Source organism: Phaseolus vulgaris, chromosome 2, assembly GCF_051622355.1.
Source record: "Phaseolus vulgaris cultivar YP4 chromosome 2, ASM5162235v1, whole genome shotgun sequence".
Classification (NCBI taxonomy): domain Eukaryota; kingdom Viridiplantae; phylum Streptophyta; class Magnoliopsida; order Fabales; family Fabaceae; genus Phaseolus; species Phaseolus vulgaris.
In genome coordinates this window covers 1,677,918-1,700,975 of record NC_143499.1, presented here as the reverse complement: position 1 = coordinate 1,700,975, position 23,058 = coordinate 1,677,918, and the positions used below count along the sequence as shown (strand labels likewise).

At 30.0% G+C, this 23,058-nt stretch overlaps 3 protein-coding genes across 3 annotated transcripts; 1 reads left to right on the top strand and 2 right to left on the bottom strand.

Annotated features, from left to right (window-relative positions):
* Positions 1-1,173: 1,173 nt before the first annotated feature.
* On the bottom strand, positions 1,174-6,765 carry LOC137810065 (putative protein phosphatase 2C 63). Its single transcript, XM_068611189.2, has 4 exons — positions 6,327-6,765; positions 4,887-5,266; positions 1,815-2,051; positions 1,174-1,674 (listed from the first exon to the last, which is right to left on the bottom strand). Exons 1-4 carry the CDS (start codon positions 6,583-6,585, stop codon positions 1,423-1,425), a joined length of 1,128 nt encoding a protein of 375 aa, XP_068467290.2. The 5' UTR covers positions 6,586-6,765; the 3' UTR covers positions 1,174-1,422.
* A 5,780-nt stretch (positions 6,766-12,545) lies between these two features.
* Positions 12,546-14,320, bottom strand: LOC137810064 (uncharacterized). The gene has a single exon (XM_068611187.2). It carries the CDS (start codon positions 13,759-13,761, stop codon positions 12,721-12,723), a length of 1,041 nt encoding a protein of 346 aa, XP_068467288.1. The 5' UTR covers positions 13,762-14,320; the 3' UTR covers positions 12,546-12,720.
* Positions 14,321-18,247: 3,927 nt separating this feature from the next.
* On the top strand, positions 18,248-20,609 carry LOC137809580 (subtilisin-like protease SBT1.7). Its single transcript, XM_068610694.2, is given in 2 exon segments — positions 18,248-20,438; positions 20,440-20,609. Coding segments are annotated over 2 exon segments (2,304 nt in total). The 5' UTR covers positions 18,248-18,255; the 3' UTR covers positions 20,561-20,609.
* The last annotated feature ends 2,449 nt before the right edge of the window (positions 20,610-23,058 follow it).

Below are 23,058 nucleotides of genomic sequence, written 5' to 3'. Positions count from 1 at the left end.
CATTCTCAAGAAAGAAGACAAAATATTCCAACAACTAAACAAATTCTTTGTCAGTAAGGAGAAGTAAGTCAAACACCCAAGAGCCATAAACATCAAGTTGCGAGAAAGATACGGAAGCCGAAAAACCTGCACAAAAACACACCAGAACTTCCAAACCTGGACAAAATGTTAAACATGAATCACCAAACATCAATTTCTCAAATACCTCATACAACATAAAGGTTCCAAACACCAATCCGAATAAAAGAAATCCGCCAATTTTTCCTTTACCGTAACTCAAGACCAAGTCTTCCTTTGTAGCACAGTAAAAACCTCAACTAGATAAACTCGATCGTTCTTAAAAACAACTTTATTCCTATGATTCCAAATTTTACCTATAATACCAATCCCCCCAACAACTTAAAGTGAAATTGTGCATCACAATGTAAAATCGAAGAAAACTCCAACCACTCGAGACACAACTCTCGAATTCTCCAAGAAATCCTACACTCAAAGAAGAGATGACTTACTGTCTCCTCTTCCACACTATCCAATAATCTCATTCCTTCTAAAAAAGTAGACTGCCTAGAGTCAATGACTTTATCCAACACTCTTTTCAACCTTGAGAAAAGACTTTTAAAAACAATTTTATACACACATCCAATCAAGGAAATCGTTCTAAAGTTATTTAAAAGTTACGGGTTCACAAGACAATAGAAATAAATGAAACATTAGTTCCTTTCGACCAACTATCCCCACTACAAAATTTTGTATTGCCCTCAAAACATCTTCTTTTATAATATAAAAAAATTATTAAGCAAAAATTAAATCATCCGGCCCAAGACTTTTACAACCGTCGCAATTCCAAATAAATTCTAAATAAATTATAAATGTAAGGAAATACATTTTTTTTCCTTTCCTTTTATCTTTAAGGAAATACATTTTTTTTCCTTTCCTTTCCTTTAAGGAAATACATTTTTTTTCCTTTCCTTTTATCTTTATATGTATTAAAAGGTGTTGTAACAATTAAGAATAAGAATAAAATTATTCTAATAACAGAATAAAATAGCAACAAGATATTGTGAGAATCTAATTCATTTAACTGAATACAACGCTGAGTTGTTTTAAATTGTTTGACATTTTTTACAATTTTTATAAATAAAACAAAAAAAAGTTGAAAATCATTTCATAAGATTGAGTAAAATTTAATATTCACTTTTTAACAAGAAAATAAAATACATATTATTATTTGAAGCTTCCCATTATCAATAAAAATAACAACTTAACCCGGTTTAGATCACATTTACAGTCCCATTCTTTTTTGCCATCGGTAACTACCACTTTAAGTATATATATTTTTTTAAATGTGGTCAATTTCTTGGTAAAAGCAATGGAGGGTAAAGACGCCATTGCTAGTACTAACAAAGTAGAAGCTTATTGAAGTTAAAGATGAACGTAATCTGCAGTTTGAGAGAAGATATCAATAGGAGTATTAATGCAGTCATAATCTCCTTTATGTCTTGAGCTACCATTTATAGATTTTTTTGAATGATCGAGATACAGAACGATCACGGTAATATCATCATGAAAATGACGCCTCAAACCTTTCTCAACTTTCTTCAAGTCATCATACTTCATTTCTCTTTTCTTTGCAACCTCTTCTAGTGCAACTGTCACCAGTCGTTTTGCTATTCCCTACAACACAAACGAGTTTTACATCTTTTACCATCTTTCATACAATGGAATCTCCAAAACTATAGACAGTTAGAAAGACATGCTTATGTTTTTTAGGTTTTTGTAGTTTATTTTAGGAGGGTTGTTTGGTGTGGACTTACTATTCTGGGACTTTTGGATATAATTTGAACAACCTCTTCATCAGTTAAATTCTCCCAGAGTCCGTCTGATGCAAAGATCAAAAATAAATCATTTGCCTTCAATTTCCGCCTCACTATTGATGGTTCTGCTGTCATTACAGGTCTCTTCAAGTATACTGGATATACAATTTGTTGGAACAGAGGATTTGTGTCAAAATTTGGTTTCTTTAAGTAAGCATCTCCGATTGATCTTGATACCTATAAGGCCAGAAAATAGTTAAAAGAATTACTACTTTTATTTAAACAAAAGTTTTGGAAAAATGATGCTCTTTATAAAAATAATTGTGGTCTTGGCTAGCAGAATATTATATACATTGATTTAAAACATGTTATTTTTTTAACAACTAAATACAATTATTTTTTTTATAACTTTTTTTATACACGTGAATCTAAACTTAAGTACCTTTTCAAATCAAATTCTTCGACATTTTATTGCTAAATTATCTGATTATTAAATGCTGATTTATATGATAAAAATAATGACATGATCACTGTCTACATGGCATACTAAACCTGAAAATTTCTTTTTCCACCTCTATAATTTCTTCATGCACCATCATAAATTATTCAGTTTCAAAATTACCTTAAAAAAAGTGCATGATTTGTTTTTTAGAGCTCAAAATCTAAAATTTAGAATACAATTATGTATTTCGAATTTTTAAATTTGGAAGCTATTTTGTGGGTTTGAAAATGTATTATGAAATTTAGAATTCAAAATTGTATTGTGTTCTGAATCCTATAATTCAAAAAGTATTTTCTATGTTTGAAAATGCATTTTAAACTCTAGAATTTAGAATACAAAATTGAAATTGTATTATGAATTTTAAAGTTCGAAGTTCAAAATGTATTTTATGAATTTAAAAATACATTATGAATTCTAAAATGTAAAATACAATTTTGTATTCCAAATTTTAAAGTTTGAAATATATGAATAAAAAAAAAAGGAAGAGAGGAGTCAATAAGAAATATAAAAAAATGACAAAATTGTTATTTTACGTGTTGTATTGAGGTGCAGTAAGAGATGATGGAGGTACAGGAATAAATTGGTCCTAAACCTTTAAGGATTTCACAATGCAAAAGTTGATGACCATCCATTGTAGAAAGACTGCCTGCACCTCCATAACTTTTTGTGTCACCCGATACTAAATGTGAAAATACATTCTTATCCTTTTTTTTGTCACCCCATACATAATCTGAAAGTGTTCTTTAGATTTATAAAATCTAGAAGTATTTTTTGGATTTGAGATAAGTCTATGGAATATATAATTCGAATATATTCCAGATTACATAATCCATAAGTTAATCTCATATTCAGAAAAAGACTTATGGATTATGTAATCCAAAAGCTAATCACGCATTTGAAAAAAACTTTTGTATTACATAATCCGAAAGTTAATCTCATATCTAGAAAAGACGTACAGATTATGTAATCCGAAAGCTAATCATGCATTTGAAAAAAGACTTATGGATTATATAATCTGGAAGCTAATCTCATGTATAGAAAAGACTTATGGATTATGTAATCCAGAAGCTAATCACAAAAGACTCTTAATTCAGAAGCTAATTACGAATTTAGAAATATACTTTTTGAATATAAAAACTTATGGGATGAGACAAGAACATATAGAGACGTAGAGAAGAATGCAGATCAACTTTACAAAATAATTTTGATCGGTAGAGATTCATATATCAAGATCCTTCTACATTTCCTCACTTATGTTGAGAAAAAAAGTGCAAGACATATCTATTAAGAAATCGATAACACACTCAACTTAAACTTATTCCAAAATGCTTACAAAATTAATACCAAGATAAAATCTTAAAAATAAAACATCATAAAATCACATTCACTCGTTATGACACAAAAAAATATTTTAAGAAAAGAAAAAAAAACACACTTCTTATATCTGAAAATCATAATAATTAAATCACATAATAATGAAAACACACAACTTAAAAGTAAACTTTTGAATTTTATACAACTCTATTGAGTAGATAAAGAGAGAAAATAAATTAAATTTTGAAATAAGAAAATAAAATAGAGAAAATGTATTATATTTTTAAAAATCAATTTCTATTGTTTTAATTATAATATATTAGTTTGTATTTTTCCTTCTATATTTTTTTTTCTTACATTCATCTAAGATGGTGAAAACTTATGTTGGATTAATGATAGATAAATACTTTGTCCGAAAAAACTTTGATTAACATTCCTTGATTTTTTTTTATTTCTTTATCATGTTATATCTTTTTTTTTTCTTTCTAAATTTTGTCTTAAAGTGTCAAATAACATGTTGTATTCATGCATTTTTATCCTTTATGTCTATTTTCCAAATGCAAACAAAAGTTCAATTAAGGATGAATTCACGTCACTCTACTTTAATCACCTCTAAAACATTTACATTTCATTTTGCATTCCATCTCTTTTTTGATAAGGAGAAAAATAATTTCTTAACTTTTCATAATTATTTTGTAAAATTTACTTTTGTTTGTTTATCTTAAAATACTATTCAAAATTTTGTTAACTTGATAAAATTTAACTAAATGAATTCAAAATCTCATATCAACCATAAGATCATATTAAAATAAAAGTTAGGATGAATTATACTTAAATTTATGATCTCATATATCTATTTTAACAAACTTGTGATCTGTTATGTTACATGTCATTGTTGCATCATCTATATCATGATGTTAATGTTTTAATGTGAGGAGTGTTGATTGAAGAGTTGATATCAAGTAAGAATAAAATAAAATTATATTGTATTGTATAAATAACAATAACCTTCACTTAAAAACATGTTTTGTAAAGGGAAGTAGTTTTTTTTTTAGAAAATAGGTAAAGAATATATGCAAACTAATTTTTAGAGTCAAAATGGAATTTGATGATTTTCATAATTCTATGTCACCCATTAAACACAAATATAAACAGAAAACAAATATTGAAAGTAAATTCATTCACAAAGTGTAAGTAATTGAACAGAACACCAAACTAAGAGGAATAGATGAAGATCGTATAATATTGAAACGAACCTGAATAATGCCCTTGATTCGCCAAACTCCACGAATGCAAACCACAATGTGTGCGTCATCAGGGTGAAGAGCCTCCACCTCCTTTCTGACCTCCTCCACTCCAACATTGTGATCAGTGGACAAACGCTCTGCCACCACACCACCGCAATTCACCTCTCCTTCCAACGCTTCCCGGCCCAAAACCGCCCTTGAATCCCCCAGATTAGCAACATAAAGAACGTTCTTTGAAATCGCTCCCAGAAGACAGCACGAACCCACTGAAGCCATTTGTGGTCGCGCAATCCATGATTGTTTCACAAAACGCAAAAACTCCTCCTCTGTTGACTCGAACGCTTTCTTTATCACTTCCTCTGACAATCCACCTTCCTCTGCTGTGTACTCTGCCAAACAGAGCAATCACTTCCATCAACTTTTTATATCATTAATCATAAATAAATAACGTATATTTCGTTACCACGGTAGCTAACGTATCATAAATATATATATATATATATATATATATATATATATCTTTTGTCCCGAATCGGGTAGGTATTTGATCGAACTCACTAAGGGTCCATCTGGAGGAAGTGACGATGTGAGAACTTGACATATACCACAAACCGAATGAACAGGCTCAAAAACACGGTCTGTTTTGGCCTTGGCCCGGTATCGCGCGACAGGACAACAAGGAACGAATTCCACTAAAGGAAAGTATAATGTTTTTTCTGCACACACATATTCCCGTGTAATAAATGTAAATACTCATATCCCGATACCGTAATGAATGTTATCCTCGGCCCTGATTATGCTATTAACTATTCTGATTTACATGTTTTATATCCATATTTTATAGAGAGTGACCGAGAAACGACACATTAATGCTTGGAAATACCCAAATATGAAATCCAAGTTCGTAGACGCTTATAAATAGACGACTACCTGCAGGGAGTATCTCAACTTGCATCTTTGCAACATATTTTATCATATATATATATTTAATGCTCTCACTGACTACTTGAGTGTCGGAGTACAATCGCAGGTGAAACCCTCCTCATCCTTAGGAGATCGATTGCTGAAGCCTAAAGTACATTCACCAAGCACCTTATCCGTTAAGCGACCGAACAACAGAAGAGAATCCGAAGAGAGCTCATCCTTACTCCGACCGAATTCGAGCCGGTAAAAACAATATATATATCATATTACATATTTAACTTTTTTATTTACCTTGTATCATACTCTGTTTTCCTATGTTTTTCTTTCAAAATTAAAAAAACTTCATGGAACATGACTACACCCAAAAGAAAACACACTCTTAATAATACTTAATCATGTAAAGATTATCACCTAATGGAGAAATAATGTCCATTAGGATGGAGTGTTATTAATAATTTGAAGAATTAGAATGATGATTATGGATGTAATGATAGGAAACGGAATAAATTAAATTTGGATTCTTACTGCGGACGAAGGAGAAGAGATGATTGGTGATGAATCGGGAAGCTTGGGGTCCACCGTGGCCGTCGTAGACGCCAACAAAGGTTGCAGACGGAGAGGTGAAGACTTGTGCTTGGTCTTCCAAGGAAGAATTGGCTTGTACCACTGCAATCGAGTAGTTCCCTGAAGCGTGAGGTTTAAGGTCAGTGTCCCAGAGGAGGGTTTCGTCGTCTCCTCCACCACCGAAGCACATCTCCAGTGGCCTCAGGCATCGGTCCAACATCCTTAACGTGCGCTCTGTCTCTCTGCCCTGTTGTGTTCTGTTGTTTGTTTGGTGAAGTGAGTTTTGGGTTGGTGAAGAAGCAACTACATATAGTATTGAACAGTGAAGAAAATGGAAATGAGAGGGAAGGTGTGGATTCCGCGTTAAACGTAGGAAAAACAAAAAAAAGTTAGTAAACGAAAGTGTGAGTGAATGAGATTCTCCACTGATTTATTTATTACCCTGGCAGAGTATTGGACGGGTGTTGCGAATAGCCATAAAAAAATGGAAAGAAAAAAGAAAAATAATAACTTTTATTTTACATATTTCAATTTATAATAAATAAATATTTTAGATATATAAATTATATTATTATAATTAAATTTTGTTACAACAATGTTTAAATTGTATTTTATATTTAGGATAAGTAATTTATGTAGCAATAAACATAGATTGGTGACAACTTGACAAGTGATAAATATTTTTATTTATTTATTTAGTATTAGACTCCTCTCATGTTTTTAGTATTTTCTTAGTTTTCTTTTGGTTAGTTTAGTGTGAAGTGGCAAACAAAATATAGAATATTAGTCAAGATAGTTTAAAAATAATTATAATATTTTTAAGTGTTTATTTAATTAAATGAATGTGCATACAGTGTTTTTTTTTTATATAATTCAGGTCATTATATTTTTATTTTATTTTGATATGTTGTGTAAAGTGTTTTTTTATAAATAATCATATATAAATATTGATTTTAGAAACTAAAGTTTTTATTTTACTTTTATTTCATTCAAATATTAAACTTTTATGTGTCCCCTATTTTTTCTTAATATATTAAACAAAGAAAGGACAGACACAAATAACTAATTTAAATTTACTAAAATATTTTGAGTACATTTTGTAATATTTTTTTTTAGTTTTTGTACAACACATTGTTTAGTGATCCAAGACATTCTCCCTCCACAGATGAAGTACTAATTAATGAAGATCGTGAGTTTACTTTTCAAATAATTATCCTTCTATATAAACTTTAACAGAGATGAACCTTTTGGCTTCCTAATGCCTTTTTTAATATATAATATTTTAATATCAAGACAATAATTTTTTATTTGGGACATAGCTTTCCATATAATTACATTTATATGATTTTTTATTTTGGTCCAAATATTTTATTCTTCTTTTATAATATTCATAGAATATAATATATTATTTTGACAAATATTTTGTTTCTTATCTATTTTTAAATGTTGTAAATAATTGTAATTGATATAAATTATTTTACCAGTCTTTGCTATATTAATTTGAAAATATTCTTGTCATTAATATTTAATGGACAAGTTAATAAACATCATACAAGACTAACAACTTCAATTGATATATATATATATATATATAATTTTTACCACTATTTTTTGTCCTTTGATCCATATTCTTCTGACTATTTCTTGCAAGGTGTGTGCTTTTGGCACCCAATCATTCACAAGAGTGTAAAATTGAACAAACTAGTGTAGGATTGCAAGCGAAGTTTTTCATTATTTGTTCTTTGTATACGAGATTTGTTATTGGATGAGACTCAGATATTAAGAATAATAATTGATTATTTTTTTCGTATTTTTTTCTCTATTATGTTTTAAGTTTTGATTCTAAATTAGGAGTGTATTAAAAAAATATTTATTATGATGTTTAAGTAAGTGTTCAATATTTAATATATAATAAGTATTATATTAATGATGTATATTTGTTTCGTTTGATGTATTTATTTATACAGTTTGTAATGAATTATAAGATTAATGAATTGTATTCGGTAGGTATAATTATAGAAATAAAGTTACTTGATTTGTCGCGTATTTTGTTTACATATTTTTTAAAATTTATTTAATTTATTTAATAATTTTATATAATAATAAAAAATTAATTTATAATATAAGTAAAAACAAATTTTATTTTGTACAACTCACTATATAAAAGTGAATTAATTAAAATTTATTTTCTAGTTAAAAGTATATTATAATCAAGATTTTGACCGTATCATATTGTTAGATAACATATTTTTTCATTTAAATAGTGAATAAATTTAGTGAAATAGAATTAGATATAATTTTCATAAGAGTAAAAAGTATAGGTAAAATAGGGCATTATAAAATGGGTTTTACCCAAGTAAAGTACAAAAGCAGAGTGAGAGAAATGGGTTTTAGTTATGATTACTGCATAAGTGACGAGTTCCACTTAAAGTATAAAATGAGGTTGAGAGAAATGGGGGAATATGCATTATATCCTTGACCCCCTCTATCAAGAAACGAGGACCACACACTCAAAAAGAAGAAGAAGAAGTAAAAGTAGACCACGACTTGGACCAGGCAACATCAAACTTTAGAACTTGGATTACACTCATTTTGGATGGGAAATTCTGAGAAAAGGCTTTTTAAGTGAATTTAAAATACTGAAGATTAATAAACACATTTTATATCATAATATACAAATGATTCTATAAATAAATTTTTTTTATAATATATATAAAAAAAAATTATAATATATATATATAAATAGATGTAAGTCTTGATTTTATAGGAATGAGTAAAATTTAAAATTTATTTTTTAAAATAAAGTATTATATATATATATAATTTTGTTTCGCTATTAGATTTAAAGAGTTTTAAAATGATGGAAATTTTATAAAAAAAATTGTTTTCAACCAAAATGGAAGGAGTTTCAAATAATATAGTGAGGAATTAAAAAAAACGTAAAATAAAGGTTGCATGTGATGCATATTAATTACTTTATCTGAAGAATTTATAAATATATGAAATTTGAATTGCGTAATTTAAAAGCAAAAGGAATTTAATCGAGGTATTTAAATTTCTATATATTTAAATTTTTTAAGGATTTGAAATTCTTCATCAAACACTGTCTTAAAATTGACGTTGACTAGACTAGAACCATATTAGCTTTTAGATTTCTACTATTTACCATACACTATCCAAGAAAAAAATACCATTAAAGATGTTCAATATTCTTTTAATTTATCCTTTTTGACGTTACACTGCTTTATTATTATTTTTAATTATATATTCATCTTTTAAAAATTACAATTAAAGTCAAGATTAATTTTAAATCTAAAATTATAATTGCAAAAATAATTATTCTATAAAAAAATAGTGTTATAGAGTATCATTTTATTATATATACATATATGTAATCAGTTAACTTATTTGTTAACTTTATCAAGTTTTTATTCACTAATATAGTTTGATAATTATTAGCTTAGAACTAATTTTTAACTTTCAATTAACATAATAAATAGTTTTAACTAAGATTATCTTCTTCTTATTTTTCAAACGAGGAGGTGTTGGGGCCTAGAGAACAATTGTTTTACTCCTCCTTTCAGTCGGTCGTTATCATTCTCAACTTCATCTTCCTCCTCTCGATCGTCTGGTAGCACACACTGGGATGGTACTTGCAAAAGACACTCCGACGATCAAGTCAGTCAGGGTGTCGATACTCGGATGAGGGTACTGTAGATAATGACGTGATTCTTAGAATTTGCACTATTTATATTACCTTAGCGGTCTTTCACTGATGGACCGGATTAGGAGGTTGGTTCCTGTTTAGGGTTGCACTAAACAACTCTTAACTATGAATTATCCATGTTGACTTGGTCAATCCATGACTCGTCATGGGTTGGTCGACCACATGTCGTCGTGTAACCTTCTAATCGTGTTCGAGTGGTCAAATGGTTCGATATTCTGACGTCCGGTCGTGCTAGTACAATAACCAAAAGATGTATTTTGTAAAAAAAATAATCAAATAGATATATGATTTCCTGTTCTTTTATAAATTATATAACCTTTTTTCTCCACTTTTATCCTTACATCCATATATAGCATCCCAATTGTTAGACATGAAAAGCTTGAAAAGTACAATTGTTCGATCCACCCACCCACACAATTGTTGGTTCTTTTACTTAGTTTTCCTCACCTTCACTCGCATCCCTTTCTTCTTTTTTTTTTTTCTCTTTTTTCTCTCTTTAAAGTTATTATCTCAGACCATCTTGATTTTTTATTTCACGAATCTTACTGAAACTAAATAGTTTGTATTAAAAGTATTTTTGTCAAAAAAAACAAAAGGAAAAGTAGAAGGATAGTGCAAAGAGTTAAAGTGAAGGTGCAAATAGCAGCCCCCAATAAACTATCCCTGACCTTTTAAACATGGGCTAGCCATAAATAGTCAAATTCTTCCTGCACCTTATAAATTGTGACTTGCACTCTATCTTCTTTTAAATTTACAAAATTGTTCTTTATTCAGAAACTGAAAATATGGAATTTAAGAAATAGAATTGAAAAATTAAAATAACATTCTGAAAAAGAATTCCTGAATAAAAATATAAATTCCTGAAGAAAATTCTAGAAAAAAAAATCAAAAATATATTTCAGAGAAAAGATTCCAAAAATAAAAAAAAGTGTTCTGAAAATCCAAATCTTGAAAACATATTTAAAAAAAACATAGAATATATTTTAATCCACAATCTTTTTATTTAATAACAATTTTTTCATTTCATATAAAAATCGGGTAAAAGTTCAAATTTTACCCGGTGCTGGAAGTATCTGCTCCATAAATATTATGAATTAATAACATAAACTATATTTCTCGTTGTATAGTAACGTGGTTCACTTACTCTGTCAATCATTAACGCACGTTGTACGTGTAAAAAAATGTGGTTTACTTACCCCGTCAATTATTAACATATGTGAAAAAAAATGTGGTTATATTTCAATAGAATTTTCTCTCTCAGTCTTATCACTTCTTATTTAGTAAGACTCGAACATAATATATCAATTAAAAATAAATAAATTCATATGATAATGAAGTATATAATCATTACTTTTTTTTCAAATATCTCAATAAATTTAAAGATAATTTTAAAATAGAAACACATTTTGTAATAATTTAATGCCACTAATTGTCTGGAGATCAATATTACGAGGTTGAAACACTCCTCTTAAATGGTGTCCGTGTCGGACATACTTATTGGACACGACACTCGTAAAACACACGTATCATTAAAGTGTCAAATTCAAAAAATATTTATTGAATTTTTGACACTTATAACACGTTCTAATATAATTTTAAAAAAGAGAAATATATTAATTTTCTAAAAACTTAAATTTATTGTATAAATTTTTATTATAATTATAAAAACAAGAAACAAATCATTTTGAACCACTCACAAAAAATATCTTTATGCTAAAAAAAAACTGAAACATACTTGTTCACATAAATCTTTATTATCAATTTATATAATTCATAATTATATAATATATAGATTCGTGTCTCGTATCCTACATTTTAGAGACTATAAGTATTGTACCGATCGGACGGGATAATTTCAAAATCCTAAAATCTAAAATCAGATATCGACCGATCAATATGAACGAAATGCATCAAAATAAAAAAATAATACATTTTTTATTATCTGTCTAAAAGTAACATAGTTCATTACAACCATATACATATAAGTAAAACAGATAAACAAAAAGTAAGTCATTATTATAATAATAATTACATCTAAATACCAAATATTTATTTAAGTGTGGGGAGATTTTTTGCAACAACACTCTCAACAGCGAGTCAAAATCTAAAATGTAGAAGAAAAAAAAGAAACATATAAAAAAATAAATCAATTGTTCGAGCACAATTTTCTAGCCCCAAAAAACAAAAATATATATAAAAAAGGGGATAATGTTTTTAGATATGCAAGAATCATTGTTATTTCACATACTCCAAGGAACCAATTATCCAATCATTAAGCATCGAAGTTCCTTCTGTTACGACAAGCATAAGCACCAAATTATCCCCACTTACGACGGACCTTATCATTCTATAATTCACCATCGCCACTTGCCTCGGACACAGATCTCACCAACAATATCTTACGAAACACATTCAATCTTAAAGACGCAATCAATCAGCATCAGTCAAAAAGAGAAATGAAAAAGCAAAACTATGATTCTCACGAGGGTAAGAAATTTTGATTACAGAGTCTCCACTCTCATTCACAATGATGCAATTTAAGAACAAAAACAAAAGCCAACGGCTATAAAGGCGATCTAACCCAATAATAAAAAAATAAAATTACAAGCATGCGCTGAGCCAAAGCGTTTAAGATTTTGATAACAAAGCCTCATCATTGGAATAGCTTGCATCATGCGAAAGCTCCTTTAACCATTCAAACGTTCGACGACGCGACACGGTTCTCTTTCCTTGCTTTTGTCTCTGCTTATGTTTCTTCCTTTCGACCACTTTTTCTTTCATCGCGTGAGTTGCGCTTTCGGTCTTGTTGGCGCTTTTAGTACTACCCTTAATCATGATCATGTTCGATTGCACTGTTTCAACTGAACATTTGCAGCCACTCCAAAAGCCACCACCTATACCCACAAAATCTTTGAAAACGTGATTTCCTTTAGCGCTGTAACTCCTTTTTACAGCACTATTAGCATTGAGGTTACTATTGCTGCTGCTGCTGTTGTTACTGCTATTGTTGCGACCTATGTGATTTTTGTTAACACCGTTGGTACTGCGAACTTTGAGATCTTGCAATGCTATCTCGGGTGCAGGCACCACACCCAAGCGGAAAAAGTCCCATGCAGATGATTTTCTACCTTGATTACCGAAGCTTGTTTGTCTTGGAACGGTTACCTTCAATTGAGGTTGGGGACTGGGATGCGCATGGAAGTGATTTTGATTTTGATTTTGAGCTCTGAGTTTTGAAATTCTTGGGGTTGTGGTGGTGGTGGAGGAGCTGCTACTAGTTGAGTTCTGGCTTCTTACGCTGCTGCTTCTACTGCTATTGCTACGAAACTCTCTCAGAGAACCGTGACCCAAGGACTCGGACCTTGATTGACATCGCTTTAATGAGAGACGCAGGGGGAGAATTTGGCCTTGGAAGAAAACTTCATCAGCAGCACACATTTCTGATTCTGGGGAAAGAGGGGTACCCCATAAGGGGAAATCAAAATCTTCTCGGCTTTCTATGATCTGAGAATCTGGTTTTGGTTTCGGTTTCGGTTGAGCGTCGTCGTTGATGAGATTGACCGGGAGGTCGCAAAGTGACAATGCTTCGATTTCTTCATCTTCTTCCCCCTCTTCTTCTTTCAATTGTTCCAGTTTTTTCTGGTGGGTGGTGCCACTATTTGTCGCCATCTGAGGAAAGGTACAGATTTTGTTAAGAACTGTGATGAGTGGCAGGGGAAATGATAAGGGTAAGAAGAAAGGGATTTATAGGGAGAATGTGAGTGAAAAAATGTGAAGAGGGGAATGTGGAAGTGTGGCAGAGTGGAGTGACAGAGAGAGTTTGGAATATAAAGAGCAATAAAGTGAAGTATTGACAAAGACTAAAGTAGGAATTGGAATAGATTGGATAAGTGAAGTTATGGGTGCAGTGCAGTGCAGGCGACCTAAGATAATGTCTTTTCCTTGTTTGAGGGTGAAGAAAGGAACTGTTTCATCATTTGGCCCGGCCACTACCAGAGACAGTACCTCTCTACAGTCGCTTTTGATGTTATTCATCTGGATCAACGTGAAAGGGCAATTCCTCCACAGTGGGGTCATTTTGGTATTTAAAATCAAAATCATATTCAAATATATGCCACATACCAGCACTCGCCACTACTTTATACATGTAATTTTTTCATTTCTATTAAAAACTTATCTTTTACTCAATACTCCATTATCAAGATATAATTTTTGGTATGTGTTTTTATCAGAGTTGGAAAAGTCTTGTAACTTGTAGTATGGATATCATTTTAGTCTTTCATCTGGTCTCGATTTTCGGTTAAAGTGTTTAAAAAGGTCCTCCTTCAAGTTAGGATTCATAATTAAGAGGTCGAAGATAGTTAATTGATGACTTTTTACGACAAGTGCATCACTTTGTCAGAAGTAATAATTGTCCCTAAGAACGGATATCGATCCCAAACAGTGAATTATCAAGTACAATAATCGCTAAATATAGAACAAAACAATTAAAAGTGTATTGAAAGTGGTTGGGTTGGCAATGATCAATAAGAAAACAGACAAAGAATTAGTTGTTTCAATTGGAAAAATAGGGATTAGGTTTCATCTGTCTCACTCATGTATTTTGATTAGCATGTCAATATTAAGTTTTTTGATTGAAATTGATGCCAGTATAAAAATCATCTATATCGATTCCTCGCATATAAAATCCTTAAGAATGTCCCCTAACTATCGATCCCTCGCATAATTATAAGAACAACTTAGAACGAAGCTCATTTCAAGTCTATTCCTAACACTCAAATATGTTAAGTATTGTTGTTTAGGTCCGAACCCTAAAAATACCTCCCGGTCAGATTTAAGATTCTCAATTTGTCACGGAAAATTAAAAGTAAAACAACAATACCAATAATCAAAATCAAGAACTGAATATCACCTCAATACATAAGAGTTTGAGCAGATTACTCCCAATCCAAAGGGGTAGAATTAGTCACGCATACTTCTATCACCTTCCATTCTTCCAATTGGGTTACAATTCACTCTATGGTGTTTTCTTCTCAATCTCGCACATTAAGGTTGAGCCTCTAGCCCTCTATTTATCCTAGTTTTCTAGGGTTAGGTTGTTTCCTATGTCGTGCTAATGCGCTAAATGATAAAACATAAAAAAAGGCCCAATCTTTCTTTGCATATTTTTTCATTCAGGGACCTTCTATCTTTATCTTTTTAGCTCAAATCATTCATCTTTAATCCAAATCTCCAGTCTTCCTTAGAAATCTGCAATTAACACCAAATTTGGGAATAAAATACTCTTATTCAAATAAAGATAATAAAAGATGTAAAAAGGTCTAAATTCATAAATTAGGAATTATTTTATATGTAAATTAGCAATAAATCCTCATAAGTACCTATATTTTAATATGAAATATTACTGAAATTAGACACTTATCATCATTAATACTATTAATTTAATCTAAGCGTATATTTATAGAGTGAAGTTAATCAATTGACTTTTTATTTTATTAAATTATATTTACACCCAAAAGCCCAAAATCTATTTCATACGAGTCACGTTATAAAACTAATTTACATAATTTTCTAACATTCTCTTACTTAACTCATATGAGCTATAATACTTTCATCATTTAATAATTACATAAATAATAATGTGCAGCATGGAAAAACCTTACATAATTTTTGGTTCTATCATCAATCAAAATCATGAATACAAAATAATAAGAGTCATGACGCTTACATGTCATTTAATCAACACATTTCCTTTCATGTATTACTATATCATCATTTCTCTTTAATATAACTTTATAACGAAAAGTTCATAATGAATTCAAACATAATGTCATTTTCATCAACAATGACATAATTTGTTTTCCACACCATAATTTGCATGCATATACATAAAATATAGAAAACATAGATTTCAAAAACTTTTATATATCAATTAGCTCAAAGTGTCAAATAAGCATTAATAACAACATTTATCCTTTACTAGAAGACATAATGTCCATATTCTCAACATGACCAATAAACAATACAGTAAATGTTTTGGACGGTAACCCTCTTGTTAAAACGTCAACAATTATATAAGATCAGTGCTAATATGTTCTATTGACACTTTATGTTTCTGAACTTTCTCTTTAATGACCAAGTATTTCAATTACATATGTTTAACACATTTCGAATACTTGTCGTTTTAGAAAATAAGACAATTGCAGAATTATCACAATAAATTCTCAGTGGCTTGACAATACTGTTAACAGTTCCAAGTCGTGAAATAAAATTTGACAACCAATTAGCCTGAACCGTGGCCTCAAAGCATGCCACAAATCCACCTTTCATGGTGGACGTAACAATGACTAACTGCTTCACACTTTTCCACAAAATTCTCATCTGGCTAAAAGATACACATAACCAAATGTGAAATTTCTGTAATGTTGTAATTATATAGTACTTGAGAATAATTATTATTTATTATACATAATTTTATGAAAAAAATTAATAAAATAAGTTATATTAATAAAGATAAAATTAATAATAAATTGTATACAAATAAAATATTATAAAACAATTATATAAATGAAATCTCCTTATTAATATTTTTATATTGTAAATAACTATTATAATATTTAATTTTATTTATATCACTTCACCCATCCCTTAGTGTAGGTTTTTAATTAAGGCTTTGTTTGAATTTCACTAAGTGAATTTGACTCTTGAGACAAAAGTGAGGAAAAAGTAAGATTGTTTAAATTAAAGGAAAAGTAAGATGATTTAAATTTCGAAAAAATTAAAATGGTTTAGATTAAGGAAAAAATATGAATAATAAAAAATATATATAAAGTTTGTGATATAATAGGTAGGATTAATAAAATAATTATTATTCTTATTATGATTAAGAATAAAATATCACTTTTGATACATTTGATAGAATAAGTCCTGAAATGAGAGTTTCTAACAACATTCTCCTGAAGCATGTTTCAAAAACTGTCATTCATAACTCTTGAAAATAATTTCTGTTGATCTAATTTAAGAAGTAAACTGGTATCTTTTTTATTTAATATTTTCTAATTACATAATCATTAATATATTCTATTAACACAATTAATATCTGGATTAATATATTCTCTTAACAATATTAATATCTAAGTTTTAATAATATTAAATATCAAATGCTTTATTTATGTAAATTTCAAACATGGATTTTGGTCAACTATAGAAAGAAGAAAATTAGCAGTAACTATCTTTTTTTAGTACAATATTAAATCCTTTAAAAGATATTAAATTATTTTTTAATTTTTTTAAGACATAATTAATTGCTGTTGAAATGTGCATTCACATATTATGTTTCTTTTCCTTGTTGTTACTCTTAATCTATGAAGCTCGGACACTTATGTCGGTGTCGTATACTCATATCAGACACGGACACTCGTACGACACTTGTAGAACACGTATCCATGAAGTGTCTATTTCAAAAAGTATTTGTTGGATTTATGATAATTCTAGTACGATTTTAACACAATTTTAAAAAGGAAAAATACATTAATTTTCTAAAAACTCAAATTTATTGTATAAATTTTTATTATGATTATAAAAATAAGAAACAAATCTTTTTGAACCAGTCATGAAAACATTTTTTTGCTTCAAAAAATAATCTGGAACATACTTGTACATATAAATCTTTATTGTCAATTTATATAATTCATAATTATATAATATATAGATATGTGTCCTCGTATCCTACATTTTATATATTATACGTATTGTCGTATCTCTGTTGTATCAGTGTCTGTGTCAGTGTATGTGTTAAATAGTTTTTAATCTCTTAATTATAAAATAAATACTTTATGTAACAAAGCAAAGTCAAAGTGTAACACCTATTATTATGTAACGAAAATGTTTGTTTGTATATATGTTACATGAGATGAAAACAAGGGTTACGTGCGTTAATTGTTTCTAACCCTTTTATCTTGATATGTTTGTTATTTATGTTCACATCAAATTCATAAATTTAATTATCTAATAACCAAAATCAATTATTTCCCCCTTTACTTATTCCACACCCTTCTTTGTAACAGACAACAATTATATATTCTGCATTGGAAATAGGTCCTCTGTTAAGCCAAATTCTCTATTACATTCCCCTCAAAGTTACTACAAGCAAATAAGTTTAGCATGAAGATGTTTGATAAACCATTTTCCGCAACTGCTTTTGTTTTGTTTTTTATCCTTTGTGATGTGTCTCTAGCGACAGCAGAGAATACAAAGGATAATCAAAAGAGTACTTACATTGTTCATGTGGCCAAATCTGAAATGCCAACAATCTTAAATCATCATTCAATTTGGTATAGATCCATTTTGAAATCTATATCTAACTCTGCAGAAATTCTCTACACCTATGACAATGCGATTCATGGATTTTCTGCAAGATTAACTCTTGAAGAAACCCAATTATTGAAGAGTCAAATCGGGATTCTAAAGGTGCTACCGGAAAAAATATACAAGCCACTCACAACTCGAACACCTCAGTTTCTTGGTCTGGATAAAATCACAGACATGTTTCCTGCGTCAAATGCGACGAGTGACATCATTATTGGACTCCTCGACACTGGTGTTTGGCCCGAAAGCAAGAGTTTTGACGATGCCGAACTGGGACCCGTTCCTACGAGTTGGAAAGGCAAATGTGAATCAGGTCAGAATTTCACTGCAGCCAATTGCAATAAAAAGTTAATAGGAGCCAGGTTCTTCCTGAAAGGCTTAGAGGCCTCAGTGGGTCCCCTTAATGCAACCAAACAGTTTCGATCACCACGAGACTCTGACGGCCATGGCACCCACACTGCAAGCACAGCTGCAGGTTCTGCAGTGAAAGGTGCAAGCTTATTCGGTTATGCTTCTGGGGTAGCGCGAGGAATGGCCCCACACGCTAGAGTGGCCATCTATAAGGTTTGTTGGGAAGATAACTGCGTTGGTTCTGATATATTGGCGGCAATGGACGCGGCCATCGCTGACAATGTGAATGTCATTTCAGCATCGCTCGGAGGACAAGCAGTTGATTATGATGAAGAAAACCTTGCCATTGGAGCCTTTGCAGCAATGGAGAAAGGGATTGTAGTTGCATGTGCTGCAGGAAACGATGGTCCTACTGACTCTACTCTCCAAAATGTAGCACCTTGGATGATCACCGTGGGAGCTGGCACAATAGATCGTGATTTTCCAGTATATGTCAAACTCGGGAATGGAAAAAACTATTCTGGAGTTTCAATTCATGATGGCAGTCTTACGCCTCGTACTTTTGTGCCACTCATATACGCTGGGAATGCAGGCGTGAAAACAGGTGCAGAGTTGTGTCTGACAGGTAGCTTGGATCCAGAAAAGGTCAAGGGCAAAATCGTGTTCTGTGATCGTGGAAATATTTCAAGGGTGGAGAAAGGGCTTGTGGTGAAATCTGCTGGTGGTGTGGGCATGGTGTTAGCCAATGGAAAAATTGACGGAGAGGAATTGGTGGCGGATGCCCATCTTTTGCCAACAGCTGCAGTGGGTTTCAGTGCCTCCAAAGCCATCAAGATGTACTTGCAACAGGCACAAAATCCAACAGCAACACTTGTGTTCCAGGGAACAGTGGTTGGTATTCAGCCGTCACCAATTGTTTCGGCGTTTAGTTCTCGAGGTCCAAACCCAATCACACCAGACATATTGAAACCCGATTTCATTGCTCCTGGTGTAAACATCTTAGCCGCATTTACGAAAGCAGCAGGCCCCACTAACCTCGACCAGGATGATAGGCGTGTGGATTTTAACATAATCACTGGAACATCCATGGCATGCCCTCACGCTAGCGGCATAGCAGCTTTGATTAAATCAGTTTATCCAAATTGGAGCCCTGCTGCAATTCGGTCTGCGCTTATGACCACAGCTTATGTGTCTTACAACAATGGTAAAAAGCTATTAGACAGTGCCACAAATGGCCCCTCAACACCCTTTGCAGTCGGTGCCGGACACGTGAACCCCATTGCCGCGCTCAATCCAGGACTTGTTTATGATCTCACAGCTGATGACTACCTCAACTTCCTTTGTGCATTAAACTACACTGCTAAAAGGATTGAAGCTGTGGCGAGGAGAAAGGTAAGCTGTGATGCACAAAAGCACTACAGTGTAACAAACTTAAATTACCCTTCGTTCGGCGTGGTGTTTAAACAAGTAGCAAGAAGCTCCAGTGCAACCGTAGTTAAACACGAGCGAACTCTTACTAACGTGGGGGTCGCAGGAACATACAAAGCATCAGTTACCTTGGATAACCCATCTGTGAATATCACGGTTGAGCCAAATGTGTTGAGTTTCGGCAAAAATGAGAAAAAATCATAGTGTAATATTTACAGCTTCGCATTCGCCACCACAAAGTAAGTCTGGTTTTGGACGTTTAGAATGGTCAAATGGAAAAACTATTGTCGGCAGTCCTATCTCAATTATATGGGAAAAGTGACCTAATTGAAAGTTGTAGGAATACTTATTAGTTTCTTGAGTTTAATAAAAGTGAGTTGATTACTTACAAGTTGAATTTCTCCCTTTTTTTTTTCATTATTGAGTCTTTGGTTCTTGGATAGTAAGAGATGAGGTAACTATAATTAAAGATATTCCGAGAATAAAGTTAATCTAAAAAAAAATTTAAGTATTTTTTTATTAATCACTATTTTTCTAGTATGAATTTACAAATAGGATCATGTTTTATAAATAACTTAATTATTACTTGTTAATGAAGTTTGAGTAATGATACATTGAAAATTACATTTTCTATTGAAAATTACATTTTCTATTAATTACATTTTCTATTGAAAATTACATTACAATTCTTAATATCATTATTTTAGTATTTTTTCATATCATTAATTCTAAACATATATTTTATTATATATTTATTTTTAAATTCATCATATCAAGAAAAATTGTATTTATTTTTAAATTTCAAGAAAAATTGTATAGAATTTTAAAGGTTGTCAAAAATTGTTTTTTCTGAAGTAGTTTTTTTAGGATTTCTAATAAACCTTTTACAAAACGAGCTGAGATATTGAGAAGGTGTCGACAGGATACCGATCATTCAAAATAGGGTAATACAACTAATAAAAAGTGTTATTATGATATAATAAATAAATGTGAATGCTAGAATTAATCTATCCATTTATCTATACTATTTCTTTAATTCCTTTTCTTATGTCCTTTAAAGTTTTTTTTTTCAGAAATCAATAAATATAACATTTTTTAATTCTAATAATGAAACAATTATACAGTGTTATATTAAGTGGTGTTTTAAAATTAATATATATGTATATATATATATTAATAATTATATTAATTTTTATTTTGACCATTATTTTTTGAATTAGCTATTTTATAATAATAATTAGAAAAACGCTTCAATTAAAAAAAGCCCAAGTTTGATACATCATTTAATAAAGAGGAAAAGAAGTCAGGGAAAAATAATAGAATTCCAAAGATTAAGAATAAATAAAAATCCTTTTTAAAAACATATCTTCAAGAAAAAAAACTCTTCCTCAAAATGTTTTAATAATAAATAAAAAAAATGCTTCAATTAAAAAAAGCCCAAGTTTGATACATCATTTAATAAAGAGGAAAAGATGTCAGGGAAAAATAATAGAATTCCAAAGATTAAGAATAAATAAAAATCCTTTTTAAAAACATATCTTCAAGAAAAAAAACTCTTCCTCAAAATGTTTTCTCTCAAAATCTTACAGTATTTTTTTTTTAAAAAAAAGTGATTAAATTGGTTAATTGTTTGTATTCTTTAAACTAGAAAAGAATTTTATTCATTATTTTAAAATAAACTTTAATTATTATAAATGATGATGAATTATTTTGGTATTAAGTTAAATGAAAGCATATTAGAAAAATATTAATTGATTATTTCAAGAAATCTTAAAAGCTATTATTGAATCAGCCAATTGCAAAAGTTTAACTGAAATCAGTAAGGAAGGATGTAAAAGATAAAACATAAAATATAAAGGTAAAGAGAGATTGCATAAACAATTAATTTTACACGAATTGAATCTTCCTCAACTTACATTTTACCTCCACATGAGACATGTTATATAAGGCCTCAAAATATTGATTCTTTAAAATTAATATATAATTTTAAGGTTTTGTTTGCATAACGGTGATAGTGGAAAGGGAAGTAAAGAAGGGGAAAAAATTTGAAAGTTATATATATTTTTTTTTGAATGTAGGGAAAATGAGTTCAAAATGATTAGATTTAAGTGAAAAGTTGGTAGATGATATGCTCAATGTGACTTAAATATAAAAAAATATTTAAGTGTATAATTAATTGATTTATGAAAATACTTTTCACTTAAATTTTTTGAAGGATTTGAATTAAAATAAAAAAGAATGTTTACAAATAAAAGTTTATATATATTTGTGTTTGAAATTTACAATTAAAGATTTTTTTAAAAAAAATATTATTACGTAAAAGAAATGATATTCGTAAGTATAATTCATAACGTTGATGAAAAAATTAAATTGGTAATAGATGTATATGAGACATCGTAATTGAAATGTAAATGAAATAAGTTGAAGTTACAACAATAAAAGGGAACAAGTCTAAGAAGAAGCATGAAAGTAAAATGGAACCACAAATTCAAAGTACAATAACAAATCACCATGAAGTCAAAGACTACTAAATTACAACAAATTATTGACATTTCTTAACCATGCAACCTACAAGTACAATCTAAGATTTCATGTAAATGTACTATGACATGTTCACTTTGTTAATCTTTAATTTAACATCAAATTAAGAATGTAATTAAAAATGATTAATGTAATGTAAATGAAAGAAAAAATTTTAATCCATGAAAAAATATTGATGTGATTTAATAGAAAGAATGAACTATAATTGATTATGCACGAGGGTATAATTGATTAAGCCCCTCAAGCTAATCAATTGATTACCCACCATAACCTAATTGA

Excerpts from the sequence above, each read along its gene's own strand:
- LOC137810064 (XM_068611187.2), bottom strand. The coding sequence starts at position 13,761 with ATGGCGACAAATAGTGGCACCACCCACCAGAAAAAACTGGAACAATTG.
- LOC137810065 (XM_068611189.2), bottom strand. The coding sequence starts at position 6,585 with ATGTTGGACCGATGCCTGAGGCCACTGGAGATGTGCTTCGGTGGTGGA. Across the intron at positions 2,052-4,886 it reads GAATCAAGGGCATTATTCAG|GTATCAAGATCAATCGGAGA; the intron begins GTTCGTTTCAAT and ends CTGGCCTTATAG. Across the intron at positions 1,675-1,814 it reads TATCCAAAAGTCCCAGAATA|GGAATAGCAAAACGACTGGT; the intron begins GTAAGTCCACAC and ends TTTGTGTTGTAG.